This window comes from Fulmarus glacialis, unplaced genomic scaffold (genome assembly GCF_000690835.1).
Source record: "Fulmarus glacialis isolate BGI_N327 unplaced genomic scaffold, ASM69083v1 scaffold17240, whole genome shotgun sequence".
Lineage (NCBI taxonomy): Eukaryota > Metazoa > Chordata > Aves > Procellariiformes > Procellariidae > Fulmarus > Fulmarus glacialis.
In genome coordinates, this window is record NW_009187397.1 from 18,999 (window position 1) to 34,773 (window position 15,775).

A 15,775-nucleotide genomic window follows, 5' to 3' on the forward strand; every position below is an offset into this window, starting at 1 on the left:
AGGTCTTTGCTGGGGTAAAAGTTCCTATGAGGGTTAGGAACTTGGTATAATTTCAGAGAGAAAACCATGTTTTGGAGTCTTAAACTGTAAAAATGGTAGGTATGGGATACTTTTGAACTAGAAACAAACAAGTGCAGCTTGGGGTTTTCCATTAAAGGCAAAGCAAAAAATCCTATTGTATGTGTTTACTCAGCCTTGTAATAAAACATTATGATACACTGCTTTTCCTGATCATAGTAAAGGTGTTTATATAGTGAAATGAATTTGATTATAATATTTATCTGGAAGCTGTGTATAATAGACATATTTTTTAATTCAACAGGCGATCAGCTGTAAAGGTCAGCACAGTATCTCTTACACATTATCCAGAAGCCAGACTGTTGTAGTGGAGTATACTCATGATAAAGATACAGACATGTTTCAGGTAAGACTCTCTGCAATATATGCATTGTTTTTTAAAAGCAACGGATGGAACCACAGTTCTGCATTATATTCTTCTGGGTATTCTCTGTGATCTGTGCAATTTTCATGGTTGAACCCAGTTGCATTAATATGGGAGCATTTGAAATTTTGCATTGTCTTCTCAAACCAGCGCTAGTATCTGTTAATATCCGTACTGCCTTACTGCTTTCACTGCTTTTCTGCAAGGACAGTGTAGCAACTGTACAAATAGTACTAGAAAGAAATGTGTGCTCTGTTTGGGTTAATGAATAAGCACAAGAGTACACCCCCCCCCCACCCCCCTCCAGTTAATCAAGTAGCTGGAGTAAAAAGGAAGTGGATAGGAGTAGGACATGGGATGGGGAAGGAGGAAGGTAAAAGCAAAGGTAGGGAGGGGTATATGGGAGCTGTGCACTAAAGGAGACAAACTGGTGCTAGAACGATAAAGAAAACTGTTCCTAAAGGGTATGCAAATACATCAAATGGTGTAGGGGACTGTGCTGAGTTTCTCTAAGCTACCTTCTATCCAACGTGTTTTCACTCTCCCATGTATACATTTGTGTTTTCCTGCATCATCTAACATTCTGGTAACCTAAGTTATTTTCTTGTGCAATGCTTATTTTTATATAGAATAAGAGAGCAGAAATTCTGTACAAACTTAAACCTCAATCTCAGAGAAAAACAAACACGCACAACCTTTTCCAATCTAGACTAATCGGGTCTGTCTTGTCAGTGACCTCTGTAATTAGAGCATCTTATCATGAATTGTTACCCCTCCTCATTCAGTCTTTCATATTTAGAACGGTCAGCAGTTGAGTGTTGTTGGCAGAAGAGGAAATGGCTCTGTCAAGAAGAAAACGTTTTTGCTTCATGTGGCTTCTGTTTTTTGCTCTATATAAAATTTTTCCTAGTGTGACTTTGGAACGATTAGGTCCAAATAGGGATTGATTAAAAAAAAAAAAAACAGTCTTGTTCATGTGGTGTTGCGTGAGTAGGTAGTTAGAAAAGGATCACACAGCCAGAGTGAACTGAAATAGGTTTTCCTATGTTAACTAGTAAAAGGAAAATGTAACCCATCCTTTTGGGTTCCTGTGTGATACTTGTTTATGTCTGCAAGATGCTTTTGTGCCTTGAGTAGCTCTGGTGAAACTTTTTCTGTATGTAAATTTTGAAAAACCATTTTTGAAAGCTGGAATTTTTCCACTTGTGTACACTAAAAAATGAATAAAAAGGAGTTGCAGAACAGCTGCTTTTCTGGTTGTATTGTATAGAACAGCACTTTCTTGATTGCATAATGTCCTAGTGGTAGTTACAGCTTTTACTTGGGCAGGATATTGATAAAGAATTAGGTTGAGGTGCTTAGCTGTCACTCTAATGAAACCTAGCAGCCTGAGATGAGGAGATACAGCATAGGCAAAGCAGTGCTCTATAGACCGCAGTTCGTGACACTTGTCTAAGACAGTAGGTTAAGGAAGCTAATTAAGGATGCTTTGGATCTAAAGCAGGGGTTTGGCTCAGTGAGGAATGGGTTGCTTAAGCATAGTATAGCCCAGTAACAACATATCTTCCCCTGCTCCCCTTCCCTGATCCCTTTAGGATCCATTGATGCTCAGTAGAGGAGGAATTTGCACAGGGTAGTACACTGAGACAGCTTGGACTGCGCTGCCTGACCCAGAGACCTACTGCAATTCCACGGCTGGCACTGGAGTGCACATCTCTTACTGCCACTTTACAAGCACAGATCATGCTTTCTCCTTCCAGCAGCTCTCAGGTGCCTGGTGAAATGTCACAAAAGCCCTAATTTTGGCCCGGGTACTAATCCACCTGTGAGAGGCTGCCTATGGTTCAGGCAATTATCTGCCATACCTTTGTAGTTATGTGACTGGTTTGGCTTGTACAGGTCAAACTATCCCATCTTAATAACAATAAAACTTTTTGAGTTGAATCTTGTGTTGGTAGAGTGTCTCAGTCCTTCTGGTGCCCCCTCAGATGGCTAACGTGTCAGGGTTAAGGCTTCCGTATTATTAAAATTCCTCTTTTCAGTGCAGTCTGTTTCTTCTGTCTTGAGCTGTGTAGACTGTCATGCTGTGACTTGATCTCAACTTCACCTCAAGCACTGTGTCCTGGTTCATGTTTCCACTCTCTGTAGCTGTCTTCTGAGAATCGCACTGCAAGCGTTGGCCTAGAGGGTCTGATAGCTGCGAGAATGGGAAAAGGAATGATCTAGTAGACTGTGACAATATTTTGCTGCTCAAGTGATGCCAGACAGCGGTTCAAGAGGTTTCCATTATTTAGATAAGCCATTAGGTTTTAATTATTCTCAGTAATCTGATTGTAGGCAATCAGAGAAGAGTTACTTGAGGGCTGTTTTGTGCTGCTCTGTGGTACATGATGGCAAATTCCACGTTGTCCTTATTGATCCACAGAGTAAAACCTTACTGTTGATCAAGCATTACTTGAATAGGCAGTCCTTGGAGTTTGCTGTTTTCTTTTCAAATGTGTTTTCCTGGCTTTTGTAGAACCCTGGCAAGGATGTGGAAGCTGAAAAGGGAAGAGTAGTGCCTGGACCTCAGGATTATCTTGAGGCTTGAGGCCCCTCCTTGGCTGCTGATAACATGTATTATCTTGGGCAAATCACTTAGCTTTTTTTTAAATCTCAATCTTCCCCTCTGTAAAATGGGATAGTAGCGCTGCATGACTTCAGTAAGGTAACCATAGTAAGGAATGTGAGAAGCTTAGAATGGCGGTTGTTAGTAACACCTTAGTCAGTGGGACCTGAAATAGGGAAAAGGGATGGCAGAGGTCTTTGTTTTCTTGGTCAGGGTACCATTTATAACCTGTGAGGACTGATTCCGTTTGGTTAGAGCTGATTTCCTGTGAAAATGAGGGAGATTCACAGTTTACAAAAAAGCTGCCAGCTTTTTCCTTCTTCCACTCTGAGGGTCTGTTGTCAGTCCTTCTCTCTGAAAGAGAATGTGAGAAATGCTGTGTTGGTGACTTGCATTCTGCAGTTTTTCCAGAAACAAGCTGGAAAATTTTGAAGTTTGCAAATCCAGAATAGCTTCTTGTTTTATGCTTTCCAAGCTTATAACCAAGTAGAAGCATTCATCAGAAGTGAGGCACATATGGAAAATGTGGGGAGACTATACAAGGGGCAGTAAAGAAATTCAGAAGGCATTGAAGGAGCCTTCTTCCTGACATTTTCTTGACATTTTCCATAATAAAATGAAAATGACCATATTTTCATGCATATAACTTAGCAGTTAGTAAGTGGTTTAAATCACCATGCACGTACTCTACCCGCCCCCGCAATGCAGACACACATCATTTGTTAACCATGCAGGTTATATGCATACTCAATGGATGCATGATGAAGTTTTCATATAGGAGTAGTCCCATGCCCTGTTCTTCTAGCTCTGTTCTGAAGATAACATGAAGAGTTATTTACAAGTAAGCATACTCAATTTTAAGAGTGTTTGAAAATATTACGTAAAGTGCTAACCAGGAATGTTCTTGTTTCTTGAAAGCTGGAAACAATGCAGAAATGGGTGCTCTTGTCTTCTCTGCTTACTTGTATCCTGCTCAGTTACTTGACAAACATCTCCTGCTGGATCACTTTAACAAAATGGCTTCACACGTCCTGCTGCAGGGACTTGAAACTTGCAGGTGTTCAGCCACTTTGGGACGTTGTCCTGGACACCTCACCTGATTCTGTTCTTATCTCCTGTACTTGGTTTTGGGAATAGGCGCTTCCTCTCTCTCCCACCCCCCCGGCTGTACTTGTTGTTCTGCTGTGTTGTGTGTGCGTTTTCTTTTTTTTGCCCTTAATGTAATTCTGTAGTGAAATTTGTGTACAAATGCTACTATATAGCTTTGTCTTAGTGACATACAGATCAGATTTCATAGAATCATGGAATGGTTTGGATTGGAAGGGACCTTAAAGATCATCTACTCCAACCCCCCTGCTATGGGCAGGGACACCTTCCACGAGACCAGGTTGCTCAAAGCCCCGTCCAGCCTGGCCTTGAACACTTGCAGGGATGGGGCATCCACAACTTCTCTGGGCAACCTGTTCCAGTGCCTCACCACCCTCATAGTGAAGAATTTCTTCCTTATATCTAATCTAAATCTACTCTCTTTCAGTTTAAAGCCATTACCCCTTGTCCTATCACTACATGCCATTGTAAAAAGTCCCTCTCCTGCTTTCTTGTAGGCCCCTTTCAGGTACTGGAAGGCTGCTATAGGGTCTCTCCAGAGCCTTCTCTTCTCCAGGCTAAACAACCTCAACTCTCTCAGCCTATCTCCCAGCCCTCTGATCATCTTCGTGGCCCTCCTCTGGACCCGCTCCAACAGGTCCATGTCCTCCTTATGTTGGGGGCCCCAGAGCTGAACGCAGTACTCCAGGTGGAGTCTCATGAGAGCGGAGTAGAGGGGGAGAATCACCTCCCTCGACCTGCGGGTCACGCTTCTTTTGATGCAGCCCAGGATACGGTTGGCCTCTTTCTGGGCTGCAAGTGCACATTGCCAGGTCATGTTGAGCTTCTCATCAACCAACACCCCAAGTCATCCTCCTCAGGGCTGCTCTCAAGCCATTCTCTGCCCAGCCTCTTTTTGTGCTTAGGATTGCCCCGACCCACGTACAGTACCTTGCACTTGGCCTTGTTGAACTTAGAATCATAGAATCATTAAGGTTGGAAAAGACCTCTAAGATCATCGAGTCCAACCGTCAACCCAACACCACCATGCCCACTAAACCGTGTCCCTAAGTGCCACATCTACATGTATTTTAAATACTTGGAGGGATGGTGACTCAACCACTTCCCTGGTTGAGTTCCAATGCTTGACCACTCTTTCAGTAAAGAAATTTTTCCTACTGTCCAATTTAAACCTCCCTTGGCGCAACTTGAGGCCATTTCCTCTCGTCCTATTGCATCTTACTTGGGAGAAGAGACCAACACCCACCTTGCTACAACCTTTCAGGTAGTTGTAGAGCATGGTAAGGTCTCCCCTCAGCCTCCCCTTCTCCAGATTAAACAGTCCCAGTTCCCTCAGCTGCTCCTCATAAGACTTGTTTTCCAGACTCTTCACCAGCTTCGTTGCCCTTCTCTGGACACACAACTTCATGAGGTTCGCATAGGCCCACCTCTCAAGCCTGTCGAGGTCCCTCTGGATGACATCCCTTCCCTCCAGCATGTCCACTGCAACACACAGCTTGGTGTCGCCAGCAAACTTGCTGAGGGTGCACTCAATCCCACTGTCCATGCTGCTGACAAAGATGTTAAACAACGCCGGTCCCGATACCGACCCCTGCGGAACGCCACTAGTCTCCACTCGGACATTGAGCCATTGATCGCAACTCTTTGAGTGCGACTATCCAGCCAATTCCTTATCCACCAAGTGGGCTGTCCATCAAATCCATATCTTTCCAATTTAGAGACAAGGATATTGTGCGGGACAGTGTCAAATGCTTTGCACAAGTCCAGGTAGATGTCATTTCTTCATGTAATAACAAAAAGGATGTACTAACGTGTTCCATCTGGCATCTCCCAAAGTCTGTATCCTGCAGCATCTATCTGCTGCTAAAAATGAGTATTTTCTTCAGAGTTTAGTAACCATTCTGTTGATGATGCATCAGTTGGAGTAGAACCTGTTCCTTCGTGGTTTGATTGGATGAGAATGGGTTGATTATACCTGTTCATACCACTACAAGGAACCAAAATGTGTAACCAGTACCCTAAATAACTACAAGTTTATACAGGAACCAGGTACATTCAATATGAAGAATTGGTTTGGTTTTTTTTCCCTGAAGAACAGGCCTTCAGAAGATGCATGGTCCAATTTTCCCTATCATTAGAGTGAAATTCTGTTGAAGTCCAAGAATCTGCAGCTGTTAAATTACCTGCTGGCAGGTTGTCTGGTTTTGCATTGTCTCAGGAGTGAGCGTTTTTAATAGCACTTCTTTGACTGACGGTAGACACTACCAAATTGATTGACTGCCTGGCTTTTACAAAGCTTTTAACAATAACCTGTAGTGCAGACAACAGAAGCTGTCTTATGCATCAGTTGGAAGATTTATGGTTTGTTATTGGAAGTAACTTAGTGAAATAATATAGAATATGACACAGTTAACAAGAAGAGTCCCAAAATATAGCCTAAAATTACTAAAAAGAATAAAGTCTTCTGGGCCATAGAAGAAAACGGAAGAAAAATGAGTAAAGTCTGTAAAGAGTAGCTTTGAATAATGGAACTATGTCTGTAGTGACTGTAGTCTGACTGCAACATCAGGTAAGTTAAAATTTTTGGTGGGTAAATGTTGGTAGCATCAAGTTCTTAATTTGTTCCCGAGGGGCTTTCTTTTCTGATGATCTCAAATGCAAGATTTTGAATTGATACGGAGCATGGGGAAATTGTCTTGTTGTGAAGGGCACTTCTTAAAATAACTTCTAGTGTTGAACTGTAGCACAATACGTGGGCCTGATCCTTTAGAAAGCTTTTTCAAGAGGAAAAAAAAAACAAACAAGAGAAAACCAAATACTTAAAATATTTGACGTTGTATAGACATACTTGTGACACAAATGAGATATATAAAGTAATTACTTTGCCTAAAATATTACATGTAATTTCAGAGATTTCAAAAACCACATAAAAGCTTTGTATATAGATTTTAATGCTTATATCCAAACATACTTGGATTTCATGTTGTCTGATTGGTATGATGTGAGGAAGACTGGGAGCACACACTTGCGTGTTTTCTCATCCTTTAAGGGAAAGTAAGGCAGGTTTTTCTATAATTGCATCTAAAAGCTTTGAGAGAGTGATCTATTTGAGAGACTGCAACAGGCAAAAACTTGTTATGAACAAGTTTATTTCGTGTTCATTATTGATTATCCTTTAAGAGACTTCACGTACCGATAGAGAATAGTCAAAAGTTATGAATAAGCTTCCTGCTGCTGGTTGGTGCTGAGGCTTAGCAGGAATTACATTGGATGGGAAATAGAAGCCTGTTAGAAATAATACTGTAAAAGGAAGAAGAATATAGCTTTACGTTTTAGCTTCAACATGTCAAGTTATATAAATCAGAAATGTCCCATATTAAACAGTTTCTGAACTCTGTCTTGGGTATTCTAGGAGTCACTTTACTTTCTGTGAAAAATTGAAGTGCATACTTTTGATTAGGCCTTTTTTACTGTTTCCTTGGCGCTTCTGCAGTAAGCTCATCACATTTTATACTCGGGTTGAGACCCATGATATGGAGAAAGTAACTGGATGTGTCACTTGAACACATGTTGAAATTCACGCCTTGAGATTAACACTGCAAAGTAGAACTGAAAGCGGAAGCAAAGCACGGGAAAGATCCCTGTACTGGTGCTATCAGTTCAGTTGTGACGAGGATTAAGTATTAATAACATCACTTTCCTTGGCTCTTGAATAATGTTTCTTTACAGCTAGTTTAGTTTGCAGAGATGCTTATTAATGATGGAACCATACATGTCTTCCCATAGCTGGCTTTGGAGAGCAAGAAGCTAAGCAGAATGTAACTTCTTGGGGGACAATGAGATCATGTTTAGTGAGGAGGTTATAAATGTAGATTACTGATATTGAAGGTAGTTTCACGTGAAGAATATTCTTAATTTTCTTCTGCTTGATCACAAGGTGTCTATAAAGTTAATGCTCTCTTCCACTCAGTGTTCCTCAGCTCCACTTTCCCAGTTATGCTCAAAGTTGAAGTAGCACTAATTTGCCTGTAGAAGTATTGATAAAGTCTCACTGTATGTTGGGTTGGCAGTCAGATCCCTCTGTCCACTTCATAATGAAGTTTTCTGTTCCAGATGCCTAGATGTTTCCAGTTTTAGAATTAAAATTTATAGATGTCAAGATAGAAAAATATTGTCTACTGATCAGCTGTGGTTTATTTCTGCTGAAGAAAGTTTTTAAATTTCTTTAGTCATGACACGCATGATTAGGAATATATCTAATCATATTGTGGGTTTTACCTGAAAACTACTCTATTCTAGAACTACAAATTCTGACAACATGAAGGTGGGTAGATTTTTGTTATGATGTATCAAAATAACCAAGTTCTGGGTCTAAAAAAAGTCCTTTATTTTCATGGCAAATCAACTTGGAACTAGAAATGTGAATACAACTTGTCATTTCAAGCTAGCGTTTTCTTAATTGGCAGAATTAGTGGTAAGTAATTTGCTGTGGTTGGATTGTGAAATACCAAGGTGATAATACTTTCATCCAGTTGACAACACTCTATCGATTCATTGCATCTGTGTTGGGCAAGCATGTACATCAGTTGTACTAAGTGAAAATTTGTCTTGCCATGTCAGTGATGTATTTGTGCCTAGGACAACTGTGAAAGTTCAGATTAGTCTCTGGTTGGATCTTGCTATCCAAAAATTCAGTAGACAGTAGTTTATGTCCTCAACATTAACTTGGCAAAATTGTGTCCTTAGTGCTTGATATTTCTATGGCTCTCTCTAATTATACAATTTTCTGAATTTTTTTTTTTTGCAGGTTGGGAGGTCAACAGAAAGCCCCATAGACTTTGTAGTAACAGATACTATTTCTGGAAGTCAAAATAATGATGAAACCCAGATTACGCAAAGCACCATATCCCGTTTTGCATGCAGGATTGTTTGTGACAGGAGCCCACCATATACAGCAAGGATTTTTGCAGCTGGATTTGACTCTTCTAAAAATATATTTCTTGGTGTAAGTACTGCTAATACTACTAAGTACTGCTCTGTTTTTTATTCTGTAATTTTCAAGCCCCCGAATTCCCTTGTACTAGTTGATAACTTATACTGTCGTTAGACTTTTATTACTCCAGTGTACCAGCTGCAATGTTAAGTAGAAACTGCAGTTTTATGTGCCAGATTTATTACCAGCATGGACTCATGGTCATAATTGTCTTTAACAACGAAGCTCTACTTTAGTAACTGTTAGTGGATTTTCTTTAGGTTTGTTTGATATGCTCTTGATGCTCACTGTGAATAAGCTGCTGTTGCAGTTCTGAGCACTGAAGACCAAGGAGTGCATCAGCTGCGTTATGGAAAAGGATGTGCCCATTGCAATGGTATTCCATTATGGTAGTTAGAAGTATGCTACTGACCTTTGAGACCTTAACTCCTACCTGAGCTGCAGTCAGAGGCACTCAACTGAGTTAAAAATAATAATATCCAACACAGAATAGTACTTGAAGATGCATAAGTAAAAGATGTTACCACTCTGGCACAAGGTATTCTTAAAAATGCTTTTTTTGTAAATCTATGTCTAAGCACTGCAGCCTGGTGAGGAAATGTTGTGGTTTAGGCAGTGCTAGTAAGACTTTAGTGTGTAAAACTTTAGTCCATAAACTTTTAGACAAACTCACTCTTGGGTGGTTGTCACATGCAGGAAAAAGCAGCAAAGTGGAAAAATCCTGATGGCCACATGGATGGATTGACAACTAATGGGGTGCTGGTCATGCATCCAAAAGGAGGGTTCACTGAGGAGTCTAAACCTGGAGTTTGGCGGGAAATCTCAGTCTGTGGTGATGTGTACACTCTCCGGGAAACCAGATCTGCTCAACAAAGGGGGAAACTGGTAAGTTGAAAGTAACTGGTAATTAAAACAAAACAAGTTTTCCTGGCATTGAACGGAGGCAGTCATAGGGTGACTGCAGAGTAAGAGCGTTGTCCCTGGGTAGTGGGCACTGAAATCATCTAAGTAGATGTGTGTTACAATAGATTCTGTACTGCTATTCTGTTTCTGCTTATACAGGAGAACACTCTCTAAGTTTTCTGCTAATGTCACTTTTCCAACTGAAATAGCATAGAGTATAAAAGCTAAATAAGCTTTGCTCTTGAATCTCCATCTCTGAAACGTTCTCCTGGGACGTGGGGACATCTGGAAGTTACTGCATGGGGAGCTGTCTTTTGCAGTACTATCTGAAAAGGAAGAGTCCATGTGCATGCAAAACAAGTTTGGATAACACAGCTTCTGTTTGATTTCCCTGCCACTAGGAATATAAGAGAAGCCCTGCTAACTATATTGCTGTTTTATCCTGTGAAGCAGGATGGGCTTTGCCTTTACCAAAAGTGAGAGATTTCAGCTGCCACAGAGACCTGTGGCATACATAACCAGGAGAGAAGTTCCCATGAAAGAATGTGTCCGCTTCTCCATAGAAGATGGAAGGGAATTCCCATAGCTCTCTCATTCTTTCCCCTTCCCAAGGTTTGTGGAGCCTAGGAGGGAGAATGCTATCATCACTCTTCCTTCTTCCCCCTGCCCTCAAAGGAAGAAAAGAAAAAAGTCAAACACCACCACATAGAAGTAGGCCAGTGAAGTGCACAGACAGCCGTATTCCCACTCGGGCAGATGAGCTTTCCCAGAAGTCCTCTTTGTTTCTGGGTAGGTTAGAACGCTGTGGTGCCTGCAGACCTGGAAAAGCCTTCATGGTTCACTCCTGCTTTTTGTTAGGATTCAGGAAGTAAGAGGATGTTCTCCTCAGTGCAACTGAAGATGCACTGTCTCCTGTAACTTTATCACCCAGCTGCTAGAGTTTAAAGACTGAGAAAGGGTGCATGGCGGAGGGCAGTATCCTTCTCCATGCCAAAGCTGCTTTTAGCTTGGTGGTGGTACAGATGTATCCCACATACTTGCGCTGAACTTGAATTTCCAACTTTGCCATTGGCTTTGCAGAATCCTGACAGCTTAAAGGAGTTAGGAAAATGGAGTTTGAACATTTTGTTCTGCTTTCAGCAGACAGCCTGCAGTACATAAATTGCTTTGTCACTTTAATGGTGGCAGTCAAACATCGCCTCGGGGACTGGGACAGATGATGTTGCAATTGCGCCCTTTGTATGTGGTTAGCAAAGCACCTTTTTAGTGCTGCTAAAGAAAGGCAATACTAAAACAAATAAATTCCCTTCTTTGCATCCAAAATGACTTGAATTCTCATTTAAATAAAATTACATGGCACGCTGGTATTGATGTGATCAGTATTCGTTGATTGGGTTCATAAAACCAAATGCACACTGTATAATGAATTGAACACATTGCATACAAGAAAGCTTTTGCTTTGCTGTTTGTGAAGGAATTATGTGAAAAGTGCATCAAATCAAGGCTTCTTTCATCTCTACTTGAACTGCTGAATTTTTCTGCTGAAAGTATTACACTGATGACCTTTTATCTGTAGTCTGTATTGTACCATCTAGGTGTTTTGTGCGAGGATGATCCACAGTTAATCTGTGAATTTAACCTGGATTAAAATGTAAATGCCAAATCGGTTGTCATTCATAGTATTCTTAGGCAGCCATGATGATTTCATGTGACCTACCTAATGTCCAGGGTATTTGTTTTGCCCTAGTGGTATTTTCTACGCACTTTCTATATATAAAGCCAGGCAGTAGGTCTGTTTTCCTCTTTAATTTCATAAAGAACCTTTTTAATATATATTCATCGCTACTGAACTGGTAGCAATAGCGCAAGTTGCTTATATGTTTGTGACATTAAAATAAAAAATGTTTCAGCAAATTACAACGTGTTTGGCATAATCCCTTGAAAATGTTCTAAGTACCTTCTTTTAGTCAGATGAGAGAAGCCTTTAGGCAATGCACATTGGGGCTATATTTGCATGGAATACCTCATTAAATGAAGAGCCTAACTAGTTGGAGTGGTTAATTGTTCAGAAGTTGAGCCTGTGTGGCTTCAGTTGCAGAACTTGTCACTTGAGAAATTCAACAGGTAATTCACTCTGCTGTAATCTATGCAAGTACCTGTGCATGTAGCTGGAATTGCATTTGTCATTTATCCCTAATGTGTCTGTGGAAGAGTTTCACTGTTGAAGAAGTACGCAGTGGGAGTTCACGCTTCTGCAAAATGCTTTACACTTGCCACAAGCCAAAAAAAAATGGTGTCTGGGTAGCAGAACAGCTGGTCTGTCCTGGGTAGCAGGTCTTAGTCCAAAAAGGATCTTCTGCTGTGTAAGCAGCTTCTGCTGGTCTACATGGGCAAAGAATTCCAGGGGAACAATCTGCTAATACTACAGCCCATAGGGAATGGCAAGTTTCCTCTTCAGTCTATCATGACTTACCTTAAACATGACAAAGGCATACAGAGAATCAATATTAGAGAGAAAAAGTAGCATGCTCAGAGGTAGGTGGTATTTGTGAAGAAGTTAGTGATTACTAATGTAATACCTTTCCCAAAGAATTACAGGAAGGAAAACTGTGTATAATAATCAGTATTGCCATAGCGTGTAACAGTTGCAAATTTAGGACCTCATGTATGAGCACAGAATAAGAGACCCATGCTTATTATAATCTTAAATACAGGATAAGAGACAGAGATGGATTCAGACAAATGGGGGGCCACAAGGAAACGGTAAGACAGAATTAGGTAGCATGCTAGGGAGGGTAGCGATTTGGTGAGAAAGACGACACGTTTACAGAACTAACTCAGTTGTCTGTAAAAGTTCTCAGGCTTAACTGCTTATCCTTGTGTTCTACCACTAGGTAGAAAATGAGACCAACGTCCTACAAGATGGCTCTCTTATTGACCTGTGTGGAGCCACCCTTCTGTGGAGAACGGCAGATGGACTGTTCCACACGCCAACTCAGAAACACATTGAAGCTCTGCGACAGGAGATAAACGCTGCCAGACCACAGTGTCCTGTTGGGTTAAACACTTTAGCATTTCCCAGCATCAACCGTAAAGATGTGGTAGAAGAGAAGCAGCCTTGGGCATACCTCAGCTGTGGTCATGTTCACGGCTATCACAACTGGGGACATCGCAGTGACACAGAAGCCAATGAGCGGGAATGTCCTATGTGCAGAACCATAGGCCCCTATGTGCCTCTCTGGCTTGGTTGTGAAGCAGGCTTTTATGTGGATGCTGGTCCTCCAACTCATGCTTTCACCCCTTGTGGACATGTGTGCTCTGAGAAATCTGCAAAATACTGGTCTCAAATCCCACTGCCTCATGGTACTCACGCATTTCATGCTGCCTGCCCTTTTTGTGCAACACAACTGTCTGGGGAACACAACTGCATCAAGCTAATTTTTCAGGGTCCAATTGACTGATACCACTTTGCAATGACCACAATAACATTTTCTTTAACAATTTACTGTGAAGATTTTGCCACTAACTCTAGATTTTACCTTTTTTTATAATGTTATTAATAGGGTGGTAGGGTGGGGATGGGGAACTGACAAGGAAATTGTGAGGGACTGTGGTGGAATTGGGATACATTGATACCTGGACTTGACAGATATCAGTGGTGTTGCATGCTCAAAAGCAGCATATTCATGAAGTCTTCTTGGTCAAATTGTAGTATATTTGTAATCTTTTTATTAGTACCCTGGATCAGAAAAAGGTGTCTTAATGATTTTTTTAAGCTAAGATTTTTTAATGGAAAGGTTTTTTCTTCTAAACTTTGACAAGCCTTCAAAACCTATTTTTCAAATCTAGAAGGAACATACAGAATATAACTGTCTTTAATTTGCAATATAATTTAACTTGAATAGTTTCTCGAGGAGCTAATACAGAATGTGTGGACAACCATAGGTGAATGTTCACTAGAGATAATTGGATATGTAAGAGAAAAATTAGCTGCCTAAATTGTAGACTATAAAAGCTATTATAATATCTATTATGGTATAACACAGCTGGCCAAAAAGGCATCAAGGATTACTTGAAACTGAGGAAATGCTGTTTGCATTGATTTCCTTTCAGCGTAATAGATATCCACTGTTCATTATGTATGGTATATGGCTGACTTTTTTTTTCTTTCCTTTCCCCCGCCCCGTTTAACCTGCATCTGGTGAAACTGCTTTACTTTTTTACATACTTAGTTCTGGTTTTTAAGCCAATGTTCTGTATATGTATAGTCTGGCCTTTTTATTTCTGCTTAACTTAGCTTGCCCTAACTGCTCCTTGCATGCCCAGGACCATTGGGTTAATTGAGATGTTGTGAGCCTTTAAAAACTGCATTAATGAAGGGGTAGTGCTGCAGCAAGACAGAAGGTTTAGGTACAACTTATACAGAACTTACTTACATAGACCTGAATTCAGGAAAGCACTTAGTTCGTGTTTAAATATAAACCCACGAATGGGACTGTTTAGATTCTCAAGTGCTTCAATGGATTGTGGTTATATGCTGTTATGTTTTGAAATAAAAAAACAATTAAAAATAAGTTATTTTTTTTTAAGCTCACTTACTAGCCAAAATGCTGTAAGGAGAGCATCGTTTCTAGTTCAGCTGAGTATTTTTGTTCAGTTTTCAACTTGCTGCCATCTGTCACCTTTTTTTGCAGATTGAGATGTGTTTGTATCCATTTTTTTCAAATGTTTGCAAATCAAACAACATTCAAATGTAATCAAATATATGCACCAGAGTGGTACATCTGAATTGGATCACTTGAAATTCCTGACTTTCTAAGAGAGCTGATAAATGTTTACTATGGAAATAATTAAATCAGAATTTCATATGAGATGTACCCCGCCCACTGTTAGTTTCATTTCATACAGATTGATAACTGTTTGATTTGTGTTTTTTTTTTTTTCCTTTTGCTTTCTGTACTCTTGGTATCTGAGGTATCAATCTATCCAGGTTTAAAAAAAAAAAAGGGAGAAAATTATAACATCTCTAGATGAAATTGATCATTCAAGCTCAGTTCTGTTTAATCAACTATAGCTTTTTGCTATATTTGTGCCCTTTGTATAAATATATAATTTATATGATTTTAATATATTCTGTATATATATACTTGAATTGGCCTGTTCATATTTTGGTTGTAAAATTGTTTTATAGTTAACCTTATAAACATTTTACATGTCCCTTGCCAATGGTGATGGGACGTACTTTGTCTGCTGCTGTTTTTAATATAATTTTGCTGTATAAATGTTCAGCATTTTAATAATTTGAAAATAGCTTTACTTTTCTTTTTACGCTTTTGCTGTTAAAAAAATTTCTGCAGCATTTTCTCTAAAAATCCCAAACTGTACAGTTTTTGTCCCACTCAGTGATTGGAAATAGGATGAACCTTGTTAACCTAAAACTATATGCTTCTTCCTAGTGCCTTTTCAATGAGGTCCTCTTGTGATTCCATATTCCACGTTCTTACTCCCACAAGACAACCTTGTGGCTAATCTTCATCAAGAGTGGCAGCCCAACCAGATTGGGAAGAAATGCCTTTGGCCTTCAAATCCTTGTCATGGTTTCTGTCATAAATGTGAAGGTGCCTCTTCCTTGTTTATATTCAGTACAAGTTCCTCAGGTCCCATATGCATACTGCAGCATTATTTCTATTTAGCATATACCTCATCTGTGAGAGGCAGTCTC

General features: G+C 40.2%; 1 protein-coding gene across 1 annotated transcript; it reads left to right on the top strand.

Moving 5' to 3' along the window:
- Positions 1–301: 301 nt before the first annotated feature.
- On the top strand, positions 302–14,306 carry PELI2 (pellino E3 ubiquitin protein ligase family member 2; the record flags this gene model as incomplete). The annotated part of the gene is made up of 4 exons (XM_009575108.1): positions 302–424; positions 8,965–9,162; positions 9,847–10,035; positions 12,948–14,306. Coding segments are annotated over 4 exons (1,077 nt in total), but the record flags the coding sequence as incomplete, so codon positions are not given.
- Positions 14,307–15,775: the final 1,469 nt, after the last annotated feature.